This window comes from Miscanthus floridulus, chromosome 6, assembly GCF_019320115.1.
Source record: "Miscanthus floridulus cultivar M001 chromosome 6, ASM1932011v1, whole genome shotgun sequence".
Taxonomy (NCBI): Eukaryota; Viridiplantae; Streptophyta; class Magnoliopsida; order Poales; family Poaceae; genus Miscanthus; species Miscanthus floridulus.
Genome location: NC_089585.1, coordinates 38854548 through 38869398, shown reverse-complemented (window position 1 = coordinate 38869398; position 14851 = coordinate 38854548). Strand labels below are relative to the sequence as shown.

The 14851-nt window shown below is 53.9% G+C and overlaps 1 protein-coding gene across 1 annotated transcript; it reads left to right on the top strand.

Moving 5' to 3' along the window:
- Nucleotides 1–8209: 8209 nt before the first annotated feature.
- Nucleotides 8210–8665, top strand: LOC136460511 (uncharacterized). The gene is made up of 2 exons (XM_066460173.1): nucleotides 8210–8389; nucleotides 8531–8665. The coding sequence occupies exons 1-2, from the start codon at nucleotides 8210–8212 to the stop codon at nucleotides 8663–8665; spliced, it is 315 nt and encodes a 104-aa protein (XP_066316270.1).
- The last annotated feature ends 6186 nt before the right edge of the window (nucleotides 8666–14851 follow it).

Below are 14851 nucleotides of genomic sequence, written 5' to 3'. Positions count from 1 at the left end.
AAGCATAGTGAAGATAGAGAACGAGTAGCTAATACTACCAAAGGACGAACTAGGAACCATGGCGCAACCGTCGCTACCCATGCCTACCTCATCGTAGACCACCGTTACCGGAGTCCCTCACTGACCTGCCTTCTGCGCGGCTCCACACGACCGCACCCACCGCACAGTCACAACCTTGTCCCGGAGATTCACATGCTGCTGCTTCGCTTTAGACCAGGGCAATGGAGAAAGGAGTAAGAACTGTGCGGGGATGATAACGAGAGGATAAGAATGATGAAAGGAAACGATGAAGGCTCTATCTAGTCCAACAAGTAGACGGTGAACTGAGAGTAGTTCAGCTGGTCGTTATTTTTCTTGATTTATTTTAGAATTTAACTGTGTTATTCTTTTAGTTATATGTGACGTGTTCATCGACAGCGAGACGTCTACGGTGACTTTATTAATCTCGAGATTTTCTGGTCCAACTCAGTTCTTCAGAGGTACTCATAGAGGTATGATGTGCATGTGTTTATAGGTGTGAGTGTGCGCTCGTATATGTAAGTGTCTGCGTCTGTAGCCGGATCTCGCAACAAAAAAAAAAAAGGTAGAGAGGAGCAAGAGTGTATTGGGTCATATGTCAGAAGAGAAGAAAAAGCAGTTCTGTGCAACAGTGGAACCCACATTAAGTTAGTTTTCTAAGTTTACGATTCCAGTGTTCCCAACACTATTTTCTATATTTTTCATGTATCTTTAATTCCTCTGTTTTGCTACTGCACATCTATCTCATTCCTGTGATTTTTTTTTCGTTTCATTTGTTTTATATTCCTTTTATCCGAACAGGCTCTTAGCATATTGCCCATGGCATCCTAAATTGCGAACCACCATAATGGCAGCCATCTGCAGGAAGAAGTCCATCGATCTTCTGGTAGAGCTGGGCCTCCGCAAGAGTCTCCTGCCTATGGAGGACATCTAGGAGTCTGGGCTAACGGGCTTTTCTATATAGGCATTCCATCATGATGGTCGAATTAGCCCACCTTGGCCCATATTATTCATTCTTCTCTCCTTTTACCTAATTCAAGTGGATGGAGTGACAGGTTGTGGTGGCAGGGGCGACCCGTTCTAGACGTAAGTGGATAGTTTTTTCTTTTGAAATTTTCCTTGGTTGGGCAACAAATTTTGTGCTCTGCTTCGCCTCTTGATCCATTTTAATTTAACTAGGAAATAATACTCATGTTGCAATAGAAGAAAAACCCTGACATGCTGATCAAATCTTTTTCTTATGAGATTACATGGTACAACGCAGACACTCACAACACACGCACACTCATCCTCTATGGACGCACGTACGGAAACCCTACCCCTATGAGCATCATCAAAGACCGGCCTGGCAAATTCTCGAGACAAAATTGACGAAGTCACCACAAACGCCTTGCTGTTGATAGGAACGTCGTTTATCACTAAAAGCACAAAGCTGTTAGATCCTAGAATATTCGCTCCCATAGGAAGTCGAACCTAGGACCTCACGTGCCACTGAGGCTCTTTTAACCACCAGACTACGTGCCCTTCCGCATCATCAAATCTAATAAACATGGTCTATTTTTTATAGGAATTATACAACATTGTTAGAACAACTCCAACAACTTGGCTATTCTTGTTGTGAAGGTTATTTTAGAATTTATATAACAAAAAAGTTGACTCCAACAGATATACTATCCAACTTTGTAAAATAGGAAGGTGGTTATCCCTAATTTTCGATGGCCATATATAGTCAATCACGGGCGCTCGCTATCTGACTTTTTAAAATATCAAGACTGTTGTTGACCTCTTCTTTTTTAAGGAGTTTTCTATTTTACAAAATAGATAAACAAGAGAATTTGGCTAATAATTTTAGCCGAGCTGTTGACAATGTGTTTGGTCAACTAAACATCATATTGGCTGTGCATTGTGTTCCTTTTCTAAACACATATATAAGAACATGCCTACTGGCTGGTCCACGGAACCAGAGATTGTGGGTTCCATCCCGAGTGGAGTCGTTGCTGAGCATGCTGTCTTTTAAAACCTGCGGTCTCTCCATTTTCCCCCACTTGTCCATGTTGTTTTGAAACCTATACCCCATTTTATTTTTTTTACAAAGGGGAGGGGAACTTATATTAAATCTTGGCATAGTACATCCCAAAATTACACATGAAAAAAAATCTAAAATGAAAAATACATTATATACTATCCAGACTCTTCCATCGTCTTCTTCCTCAATGGCTTCCCTCGAACGTCGCAGCCAAAGTGTAGTCCTTATACCGTATCCAACGACCAACCCTAAAACATTGGACATGCCACAGGATCCAACGCTTCAGAATCGGTCCAAAACACATCTAAATCGCTGAAAGAATATCAGCAGTTGCATCATCGGGTACGGCATAGGCTGCAGAATCATCACCTGAAGACCTTGAATTTCTTTCTGCGACCATCGATATCGACGGTGAGATCGATGATCTAGAGTCGTTATCCTTGTTGGGGCTCCTAGAAGCACCTCTTCCCTTGCAGACAAAGGCCACCAATTAGGTGCCTGCAACGACGATCTTGTCATGGCAATCACCGAAGCCATCGCAACCGAAAATCATCTGATTTTACTAGAAATTTATTTAGACTAAAACCCTAAGATACTAGAAAAACTATGGAAAAAAGATGGGTGCCTCTCCTTGTTGTCTCCGATAGAGTCACCGTAGAGGAAGGAGAGGGTGTCTCCGATAGAATCACCGTAGAGGAAGAAGGAGAGGGGCCCTAGGCAGGACGGCAGCGGCAGCGGAGTGAGGAGCCGGCGGTCCTACCCTAGGCCCTAGGTGGCGGCGGCGGCGTGAAAGGCTCTCCCACTCCATTCCAAATGCCGTTGGTCGAGCTATGCAGGTGGGTTGTGGGCAGTCTGACCGGCCCATTGGGCAATCTGACTGCTGGGGCACCTTTAGTCTGGTCTGAACGTTGTCGGTGATGTGGGTTGCCAAGTGTTTTGTCCGATAGTGCTAGTGGTAGTAGGGGCACTAGGAGAAGAGGGTCGACAGTTGGACAGGTGCTAGGCGTGGTCTAGCCGCCATGTGTGTCTAGCAGAGTAGAAGACACACGAGAAGTTCAAATTGGGAGCACACTTTCTGTAGTGGTGCCACTCGGTGGGCACATGAGAATACACCGAATAAAGGGTGATATTCCACATGTTTGAACCTGAGAGGAAGGAGTTTGGATCGGATTTTTCCGGTGGGGCACCGGAGTAGAGGCACGTTCAGAAAAGAGTCGTTAGCCTACCATTGGGCTCTGGCCGTTCTAACCTCCAGGTCCGCGCAGAGCATGAAAAAGCAGAGTAATGGCTAGTTGAGGGCTCGTCTCTATATAGGGGTGGCTGGTTGTAGGAGGGCTCTTGGCATCTTGGGCATGTTGTATTCATGAAGAGGGCCTCATTTATACTCCTCTGAGTTCTCTCGTACTCTGGCATGTGAGGCATAATTTGGAGAGTTAAAGAGTCACTCTAGTGTTTCGCTTTGAGAGAATGATAAAGTGACACTAGGTGTCGATTTGCAAGAGGGTTGTGCTTGTTACTCTGGGAGGTTGTCACCTTTAGATGACTTGGTGGCTGCGATTCCGTGAAGCACCACATGGAGATTGTGTGGTAGCTCCAGAAGAGACTTGTTTAGAGTTCTTGTGCTCATCCCCGCTAGAGGAAGGCAAAGAACAACTCTAGTATATAGACAGGCTTGTGGAGTTCCTTGTTGGGGCCTGTTCGCTAGGAGGAATTTGAAGGAATCTGGATGAATCTAGAGGAATTTGTGAGAGAGTGAACAATGTTTTTCATCCACGCACAGTGAAATCCGACTGGTTTCTCAACCAGCCGAACGAGCCCTTGATTGACTGGCTCAAGACTAGTGCTCACAACAAAGCCTACCTTGTGGGGGTAGTCCAAGCTTGCGGGCTTAGTAAACTAGTTGAGGAGCAGCAATCCTCGGACTCATCTCAACAAGAAGTAAGTGGTTGGTAAGCCACCGAATGAAAGCCCTAGTTTGGTTTTGGCTAATTGATGAAACCTATTTGGACTAACCCTTTGTCTAAGTGATGGAAGAGTTAGGGTGGTCCAAGTCCAAGTGATGGAGCTAGATGATGGTCATGATGATGGTGATGGCCAAAGTGAAGATCAAGTGCTCCAACTTGGAAAAAAAAAGAAAAATAAAATGGGCTCAAGGCAAAGGTAAAATTGATAGGGCCATTTTGTTTTTTCCAATCAAGACACCATTTGTCGGGTACCATAAAACGGGGTACCCCGAGCGTACACCAAAAGAGTCACTTAAACCCCATCAACAACAAAGCCAGAAGGTAAGCCGTGGGTTAACCACCAGCCCGGTCCGAGCCCACCGGCTCTCCGCCTCGCGTGAGGCCTCGCACACGAGGTCTCAATGCCCTGACGAATCTCCACCTCGCGCGAGGCCTCTCACGGGAGGCCTCGACAAGGAGCCCAATCTCCGTCTCGCCCGAGGCCCCGTGCGTATAGCCTCGAACGAGACAGCGATTCACCGTATCGCTCGAGGCTGGCTTGGCAGTAACCCACCGCTCCCGCCTCGACCAGTCTTCCCAACAGCGCGTCACGTCCCATTAATGCATCAACCACTCCCGCGATCTCAGCCGGACGACGGCTTGACACCACGGAGTGGCCGACGGGACAAGGAGTCACATCAACGCCATACTAGCTAGGACAAGGTGCGGCGGGGATTACCGACCACTATGTTCTGGCGCTGTGCCCACGATTAGCGCCTGCACTACACTATGCCCCGTAACCCCCGCCCTGAAGACAATACGGCATGGGAAGTCTAGTCCGGGTCGTCATCACCTCAGAATCAACGTACAAGATCAACCGCTCCCTCCGAGCCTCGGCACTCTACGTCAGGGCCTCGGCTATCTCGAGATTCACGTCTGCCGAGACCCCCCACCACGGTTCGGCCTAGGCACCAACCGAGCCTCAGCCTCATGCGCAGTCAACCTACAGTGACCCGCACGTCGACCGCCACGCCCACTTCGAGGTAGCCCCGGAGCTCCCATGACGCACATGTTCAGATGTGACCAGCACGTCGCCCCAGTACTTCAAGGATGGACCACTCCGACGGCCACGCCGCCATAGGAATAGGCTACAGGGCTTGGACACGCCGCCTCCGTTCGCACGACGTCATGTAGTTAGCACACGTACTACCCTTGTCCCCCCTTTAACTATAAAAGGAAAGGACCTGGGCCATTTCTAGGGGACGAACATGCGCGCACACAAGCAACACCCTGTAACACGCACACTCCCCCGCTGCCTGAGAGCAACGTCTCAAGCAGCCTGCACCGCTCCACGCCGAGACTTGGGATTAGCTCCCTCTCTCACCAGCTTGTAACCCCCTACTACAAGCACTTCGGTGCAAGGAATACAAGATCGATCTCTCAGACTGGACGTAGGGCACCGATTGCCTGAACCAGTATAAGCCTTGTGTCTCTTTGTATCACCATCCGGGATCGAGAACACGCAGTACAAACTTACTAGTTGGTTGAGGACCCCTCGGTCCGAAACACCGACAGTTGGCGCGCCAGGTAGGGGACCTCTACATGTCAGCTTCGTCATTCCAACAAGTTCCAGATGGCAGACCCCGTACGACCACTACGTCTCAGCACGGTGGTCTGGTTTGGGAGCCTAGAGTTCATGTCTCTAGGTCATGAGTATGACATGGTACTCCTCACACCCCGAGCCCCGCCTATCGCCGAAGACGTCATGCACCCATAGCCCGGGCACAGGCGGCGCCCCGGCGGCCGCTCTCATCACGCTCGCCAGGTGCGACGCGAGTGGGGCCACACCGACACCACGCAAACCCAGGACGACACGCCGCGCTCCGTCGGTATCCCATGCCCAGCTGTTGGCATAGGGCCCCTGGTTGGGGACCTGTCTGGCCTGAGCCTGGATAAGGGAGAGACGCCGGTGGCACGCGGCAACACCCCATCACCGAGCTATGCTCCGCCACCCCCTGAGGCGCTGGCTCCGGCAAAGCAGAATCCGGCGATAGCACTATCTCCGTACCCCTTTGGGTTGAGAAATGCCGCCGCTTCCTACGCTTATGCCTATGCTTCCATTCACGTAGAGCCCTCAGGACACCACCAACGCTTCGCCCTCGACTTCAGTACCGTGACTTCGACTCACTCCCATGCCGACTCCTCAGAGGAGGACGAGGTGTGGGCCGGAGTAGATTTCTCCAGACTTTGCGACCCTGAAGCCATGCGCTGTTTCCTAGCCGCGAGTGACTATTGCTTTGGCTACTCTGATTCTAACGATGAAGGTACTTACGATCCCACTCGTGAGTGCTTCCATGTCGGACTTGGGATGCAAAGCACGGGCGATGAGGACGAGGGGGTAGGCAACCGTACTCTGCTTCATCAGGGAACAGGCGATGCCACGCCCTCATGTATTGTCCCACCGGCAGCACGGAATGAGAACCTTGCCCTCGGACAATTTCGACGCCCGGACCTGGAGCAGCTCCGTGAGCTTCAGGCCAAGGTCGAGCAAGATTGACTCCTTCTGCAATAGCTCCAAAACACTCTTGAGCAGGAGCAGCAGGGCCATGGTGACGGTGGAGGAGCCCGGTGATGGGCTCACGACGTGCACCACCACATCAACGACGACGAAGGGGACGATCGTCCCCCAATCTTCAATCGCGCTAGCCAGAATGTCATGGCTACGGTGATGCTAGTGCGCGTGATGCCTGAGCCCTCTACCATGAAAGGGTGACGGGTTCACGGCGAGCTTTGGGATCTCCTCGAGACCGCCATAGTGCAGCAGGCCGAGAGTTCCACCTCTTGGTGGCGCAGAGCCGCCTCGGACCTCCCCTCGGCACCACGTCGGTAGGATAGGGAGGCCTCAGTTCGTCTCGAGCCCGCTCGAGCGCCAATAATCAATAGGGTCCCCTCGGTCCACGACCGCCTCGACAACTGACGTGAGGCGTAGGGCGACCACAAGGTGGTTGGCCGACGATGGCGCCATGATAGTGAGGGACCCGCTCGAGGCTACCATCTACATCAGGGTGGCCGTTATGATAGTGAGGAAGACCGCAATCCTTATCCTGAACCACCTGGCCCTCGGGTCTTCAGCAGAGCCATCCGCACTGCTCATTTCCCAACCTGGTTTTGACAACCAGCCAACCTTACGAAGTATAGCAGCGAGACCAATCCCGAACTCTGGCTTGTTGATTACCATCTAGCTTGCCAGCTAGGTGGCACGGATGGTGACCTGCTCATCATCCGCAACCTCCCCTTGCTCTTGTTAGACTTGGCGCGAGCCTAGCTCGAGCACCTTCCTCCCTCACAGATCCACGACTAGCGCGACTTGGTTAGGATCTTCGTCAGGAATTTCTAGGGCACATACATGCGCCATAGAAACTCCTAGGACCTTAAGAGCTGTCGCCAGAAACCGGACGAGTCTCTCTAAGACTTCATCCGGCGCTTCTCTAAACAGTGCACCGAGTTGCCCAGTGTCGGCGACTCAAAAATCGTCCAGGCTTTCCTCTCCAGCACCACCTGTCAAGACTTGGTCTGAGAGTTAGGCCAGAACGTGCTGCGCTTGGCTGCCGTGCTCCTCGACATCGCCACCAACTTTGCCTCGGGCAAAGAGGCTGTTGGGGCCATTTTCCCCGAGAACGACGCCAAGGGGAAGCGGAGGGACGAGGCCCCCGAGGCCTCGGTTCCCCACCTCCCCAAAAGAAAGAAAAAGGGTCGCCAGGGGAAGCAGGCCGTCCTCGAGGCTGATCTGGTCGTGGCTGCAGAACACAAGAATCCCCGAGGCCCTAGGGGCCCCAGGCCCTTCGACGACATGCTTAAGAAACCCTACCCTTATCACCAAGGCCCGGTAAAGCACGCCCTCGAGGATTGCTCCATGCTGCGGTGTTACTTTGCTAGGCTCGGGCTCCCCGATGACGACGCCAAGCAGAAAGGCACCGGTGATCGGGACGATGACAAGGACGATGGGTTCCCCGAGGTGCACAACGCCTTCATGATCTTTGGCGGACCCTCAGCATGCCTTACGGTGCGCCAGCGAAAGAGGGAATGCCGAGAGGTCTTCTCGGTCAAGGTGGCCACTCCCCGATACCTTGACTGGCCTCGGGAGGTGATCACCTTTGATCAAGAGGACCACCCCAACCATGTCCCAAATCCTAGGTAGTTCCCGCTCATCGTCGACCCGATCATGGGCAACACCCGGCTCACCAAGGTGTTGATGGACGGAGGCAGCGGCCTCAACATCCTCTACGCCAGCACCCTAGAGCTCCTAGAGATTGACCGGTTGAGGCTCCAGGGCAACACCGCACCTTTCCATGGCATCGTGCCAGGGAAACGCATGCGACCCCTCGGACGCATCGACCTTCCCGTTTGCTTCGGCACCCCCTCCAACTACTGCAAGGAGGTCCTTACCTTCGAGGTGGTCGGATTCAGGGGAACCTACCACGCCATCCTAGGGTGGCCGTGTTATGCCAAGTTCATGGCAGTCCCCAACTACACCTACCTCAAGCTCAAGATGTCGGGTCCCAACGGCGTCATCACGATTGAGTCCACGTACGAACATGCATATGACTGCGACGTCAAGTGCATCAAGTACGCCGAGGCTCTCGTGGAGGCCGAGACCCTCATCGCCAACCTTGACTGACTTGGTGGCGAGGCGCCTGACTCCAAGCATCATGTGGGGGCGTTCGAGCCCGCGGAGGCCATCAAGCTCGTCCCGGTTGACCCCGCCTGCCCCGACGACCAGGCGCTGAGGATCAGCGCCACCCTTGACATCAAATAGGAGATCGTGCTCATCGACTTTCTCCACATGAATGCTGACATGTTCGCATGGAGTCCCTCAGACATGCCAGGCATACCGAGGGAGGTCGCCGAGCATGCCTTGGACATCCGGGCTGGCTCCAGACCGGTGAAGCAATGCCTACGCCGATTCGATGAGGAAAAGCATAGGACCATTGGCGAGGAGGTGCAGAAACTCTTAGCGGCCAGGTTCATCAAGGAAGTATCCCACCCAGAGTGGTTGGCTAACCCTGTGTTAGTCAAGAAGAAAAATGGGAAATGGAGGATGTGTGTAGACTACACCAGTTTGAATAAAGCCTGTCCAAAAGTCCCCTTCCCATTACCTCGAATCGATCAGATCGTTGACTCCACTACGGGGTGTGAGACCCTGTCTTTCCTTGATGCGTATTCTGGCTACCATCAAATCAAGATGAAAGAGTTCGACCAGCTCGTAACTTCTTTCATCACCCCATTCGGCATGTACTGCTATGTGACCATGCCTTTTGGCCTCAGAAACATAGGGGCCATGTACCAGCGGTGCATGACCCAAGTCTTTGGCAACCACATTGGGCGAATAGTCGAGGCCTATGTGGACGACATCGTGGTCAAGTCCAGAAAGGCTGAGGATCTCGTCAGCGACCTGAAGATAGCCTTCAAATGCCTTAGAGGGAAGGGCATCAAGCTCAATCCTGAGAAGTGTGTGTTTGGAGTCCCTCGAGGCATGCTCTTGGGGTTCATAGTCTCAGAACGTGGCATCAAGGCCAACCCAGAGAAGGTCTCGACTGTGACCAGCATGGGACTAGTCCGAGACCTTAAGGGAGTGCAGAGGGTCATGGGATGCCTTGCGGCCCTGAGCCGCTTCATCTCGCGCCTCGGCAAAAAAGGCTTGCCTCTGTACCGCCTCTTAAGAAAATCCAAACACTTTTCTTGGACCCCGAGGCCGAAGAAGCCCTCGCCAAGCTCAAAGCACTACTCACCAATCCTCCCGTCCTAGTACCACCGGCCAAGGATGAGGCCCTCTTACTCTACGTCACTGCAACGACCCAAGTGGTCAGCGCTACCATAGTAGTAGAGAGGTAGGAAGAGGGGCATGCCCTACCCATCCAATGACCTGTCTACTTCATCAGCGAAGTGCTCTCCAAGACCAAAACATGATACCCCCACATCCAGAAGTTGATCTACGCCATAGTCTTGGCCCGGCGCAAGCTGCGTCACTACTTCGAGTCTCACCCAGTGACCGTGGTGTCATCTTTTCCCTTGGGAGAGATAATCCATAACCAGGAGGCTTTGGGTAGGATAGCCAAGTGGGCCGTTGAGCTCATGGGGGAAGCCCTGACCTTTGTGCCTCAGAAAGCAATAAAGTCTTAGGTCTTGGCTGATTTTGTAGCAGAGTGGACCGACACCCAGCTACCACCAGCTCAAATTCAGACAGAGTGCTAGACCGTGTACTTCGATGGGTCCCTGATGAAGACCAGGGCAGGCGCGGGTCTGCTCTTCATCTCGCCCCTCAGAGTACACATGCGCTACATGGTTCGGCTCCATTTTGCTGCCTCCAACAACGCAGCCGAGTATGAGGCCCTCATCAACGGCTTATAGATCGCCATCGAACTTGGAGTATGGCGTCTCGACATCCGGGGTGACTCGCAGCTCGTCGTTGATCAAGTCATGAAGGAGTCAAACTGACTCGACCCCAAAATGGAGGTGTACTACAAGTTGGTACATCGCCTGGAAGACAAGTTCGACGGTCTCAAGCTCAACCACATCGCGCAAAAATACAATGAGGCCGCTGACGAACTGGCAAAGATGGCCTCAGCATGGGCTCTGGTCCCCCCGAACGTCTTTGCCAGGGACCTCCACAAGCCTTCCATCGACTATGCCTCGGCAGTGGAAGAGGGCCCACCGGCTGAAACCACCACGGGGCTCAACGCCCCCTCTACTGCCAAGACTCTTTTGACCAAGCCCGAGGTCATGGAAGTCAACACCGGGCCTCCCCAGACCGACTAGGACATGGACTAGCGAATCTTGTTCCTTGATTGGCTTGCTCGGGGAGAGCTTCCTAGCGATAGGACCAAAGCCCGATGACTCGCGCGACAAGCCAAAACTTACGTCCTCTGTGATGGTGAATTATACAGGCGAAGTCCCTCCGGTGTCCTCCAACGATGCATCACTACCGAGACAGGTCAAGCCCTACTTTGGGACTTGCACGCAGGGGCCTACGAGCACCATGCGGCGCCTCGGACGCTCATCGGAAACGCCTTCCGCCAAGGGTTCTACTGGCCGACGGCAGTTGCCAACGCCACCAAGTTAGTACGCTCCTGTGAGGGATGCCAGTACTACACGCGGCAGACACATCTCCCAGCCCAAGTCCTCCAAACCATTCCCATTACATGGCCGTTTGCCGTATGGGGGCTCAACATGGTCGAGCCTCTACAAAAGGCCCCTAGGGGCTACACCCATCTACTGGTAGCAATCGATAAGTTCTCCAAATGGATCGAGGCTCATCTGATCAATCGAATCAAATCCAAGCAAGCAGTGCTGTTCTTCACTAACATTATCCACATGTTCGGGGTCCCTAACACCATCATCACCGACAATGGGACACAGTTCACCAGCAAAAAATTCTTGATGTTCTACGACGACCACCACATTTGTGTGGCCTGGTCGACCATAGGACACCCAAGGACCAACGACCAAGTAGAACGTGCCAATGGCATGATCCTACAAGGCCTCAAGCCAAGAATTTACAACCGGTTGAAGAAGTTTGGCAAGAAATGGCTCGCCGAACTCCCATCGGTCATCTGGAGCCTGAGGAACACTCCAAGCCGAGCCACGAGGTTCACGCCTTTCTTCTTGGTCTATGGAGCCAAGGCCGTCCTCCCCACTAACTTAGAATATGGATCCCTGAGGCTACAGGCCTACAACGAGCAAAGCAACCGCACCACCCGTGAGGACGCCCTCGACCAACTGGAGGAAGCCCGAGATGTCGCACTGCTACACTCGGCCAAATACCAGCAAGCCCTACGGTGCTTTCGAGCCCAGCACATTCGAAGCCGAGACTTGAAGGTAGGTGACCTGGTGTTGAGGCTGACACAGACCAACAAGGGCCGCCACAAGCTAACCCCACCATGGGAAGGGCCGTACATCGTCGCCCAAGTGCTGAAGCCCGGGACCTACAAGCTAGCCAACGAAAAGGGTGAAATCTTCACCAACGCTTGGAACATAGAACAGCTACGTCGCTTTTACCCTTAAATTTCCAAGCATTATATATATTCTTTCTAGGAATATAATTGAGAAGCATTCTTTAGTTGTTCTAATTTTTCGAGAAACCCCCCGAGCCCATCGTGGGTCTCGGCAATACGATAACACTGTAAGGGAGACTCAGCTCTGCCTCTGCAGAACCGAGCCTCCCTCGGGGGCTAGATGGGGGATTCCCCCCTAAGTCCCACGCACTATTTTTAGTTGTTTTTTGAATAAATTCCTATGCCAAACCCTCTAGCACGCTCTGACGAATCAGTTGCGAAAAACCCAAGGACTGAAAGCCCATCTCAGGGCCGGAAGGCCGGTAGAGTCATGAGATAGCCTAAGCCTCTGAGCTATGGCGCACCCTCACCACCTTTCGCCTAGGGGATGGCTTAGGCTCCAAGGAAGTTTTTTGTGAAGAAATCTGATCAGAGACAACAAGAGGGCAGAGGCTCAGAAATACAAGACAAACGATTAAGAAACACGAGTACTTTAAAAGAAAGGCCTCGACGGCCACAAGCGTTATGATACAAAGTTAATTCCTATTCTATTTACATGGCCGCTTGGGCCCAGGTCAAGGCTTAGGACCTCCAGCATTGGCAGACGGCGGGGGAGGGACCACCTCCTCTTCAAACAACGTTGCCAGCGCCATGCCAGGGCCTTCCACCGCCTCTAACAGCTTCGTCACCGCCTCGTTGGCCTCCTCATCATCATCGGGCAAGACGCAGCCATCGCTGATGGCTTGGAGGTCAACACCGACGTAGTGCGAGGCGATGACGGCCAGTGCACGCTTGACGCTCGTATGCAGCGCTCCTCGGAGCCGCTCATGCACTTGACCGCTCAGTGCAATCAGATGGCTCCTAAGGGAGCTGCCTGACTACGCGTTGTGCTCCCTGATCTCGGTCTCAAGCACCGTCTGCACCACGACGGAAGCCTCGGCTGCTCGGGTGACCTCCGCCTCCGACTCTACGCCATAGGAAATGGAATGGGGTTGAGCATGAGGGAAAACAAGCCAAATAGGGACAGAAGCCTATGGGACTCACCCTTGGCCTTCTACTCCTAGCGTCGGTCTCGACCCGAGAGGCCTCGACTTTCTCCTTCAGGCGCTGGGCCTCGACCCAAGAAGCCTCGGCCGCCCTGGAAGCTTCACTCCCTAGCTCTGTGTTACACCAGGGAGTTAGGGAGCGAACATAAGAAAAAGCGAATAAAATGAGGGGAATAGGACTCACCCTCAGCCTTTCCCCTCCAAACCACAGCCTCAGTTCGCGAGGCCTCGGCCACCGTAAGGGCCTCATCCAAGGCGCCTTTCGTCAGCTGGTGCGCACTCTGCTCTGCCCCTAGCTGCCCAGCATGGACCTTGCCTAAGGCTGTGGCCTCTCTAGCCTGGGACCTGAAGGTGTCCCGCTCACTGGCCACGTGGGTCAGCTCCTCCTCCAACTCCTTGACCCGCACCGCCAGAGGGGCGACCTGCTCCTAGGCCGTGACCGCCTCGACCTTCGCATCGGCACAACAAAGGCAGAGGTCCTCCACCTCTGTGTTTCGCACCGATAGGAGCTCATTGGCGCTGGCAAGAAGGCCCTTTTGCCGCTGAAGCTGGTCCTAGACGTCCCTCTCCCACCAAAGAAAGATCGACTTCCCAAGGGACCTGGTCTCGAGCTCCTGGGGAAACAGAACAGGGGTCAATCCCTACAAAGAAAACTCAGAAATAGACCACCACATGAGAAAAAAGCATGAACCTGGGCAACTCTAGGCAGATCATCAGCCACCACGGACAGTGTCGTCCATAGTGACCGCTCCGCTAGCTGGCGGTACTGCTCGAATGTGTCCTAGCACCCGCCCTCAGCTGCATCCTTGAGGGCAAACAGAGGCTCCGCCTTAGGGTCATCCCGGCTCTGCCACAGGACACACGGGTGATCCCACCTGCGGGGCTCGGGTCGTACCTACACGAGGGCCGAGCTTCCCTCGCCTAGGGTCAGAACTGGCTATTCCACGGCACTGGCCACCTCGGCGTCGGCCATCTCCTACGCTCAGGAAGCATCGTCGGAGGAGATCGGAAGGACCTCCACCTCCCGGGCGCTCTCTCGCAATGATGGCGGGCCTTGAACAAAGGGTGCCACCGAGGCCTCCACCACCTTCATCTCCACTTCTTGGGCTGACGGCCTCACCACGATCACGTCGGCCTCCGCCATCGTGGCCTCGGTGGTCTTGGGGGCTCCGGCCTCTACCATCGTGGCCTCGGTGGTCGCGGGGGCTCCGGCGCCCGCCGCAGCGGCCTCGATGGTCCTGGGCGCCCCGGCCTCCGCCGCCTCGTCCCTAGCCTATGAAACCCCAGGGACCTCGATCCCAGTGGCCTTGGCAGCCAAGGGAACCTTTGGCCCCATCCGACCCATAGGCCTCGCCATCGTGGGGTGGAGGCGCTCCCTCCCCTGTATGTGTCGAGGCTGCCTCGGCAGCCCCTCCTTGGGTGGTCGGCTCCTTCGGGTCAGCCCTCGCCGACGTCGCGCCACGTTGTAGGGCGGCTTGCGCCTCCACCACCCAGTGGGCGGTGGAGCCGGGGTTAACCTTGAGCGCTTTGAGGGGCGCCAAGGTAGGCACCTCTGCAGGTCGCTTCCGGCTAAGGACAAAACATTTATAGGGTCAGCATGAGACAAAAGAACGAACGGAAAGCACTGTGGCTCCACCAAAAATACACCTACCTTGAGTGGGGCTACAACCGCTTCGGCATGGCAACCCTTGTCTGCAAAGGTGGTGGTGGTGGCAGAGGCACGACCTCCATATTCATCGGCACCGGTTGGTCCTCGACGGACCCCGG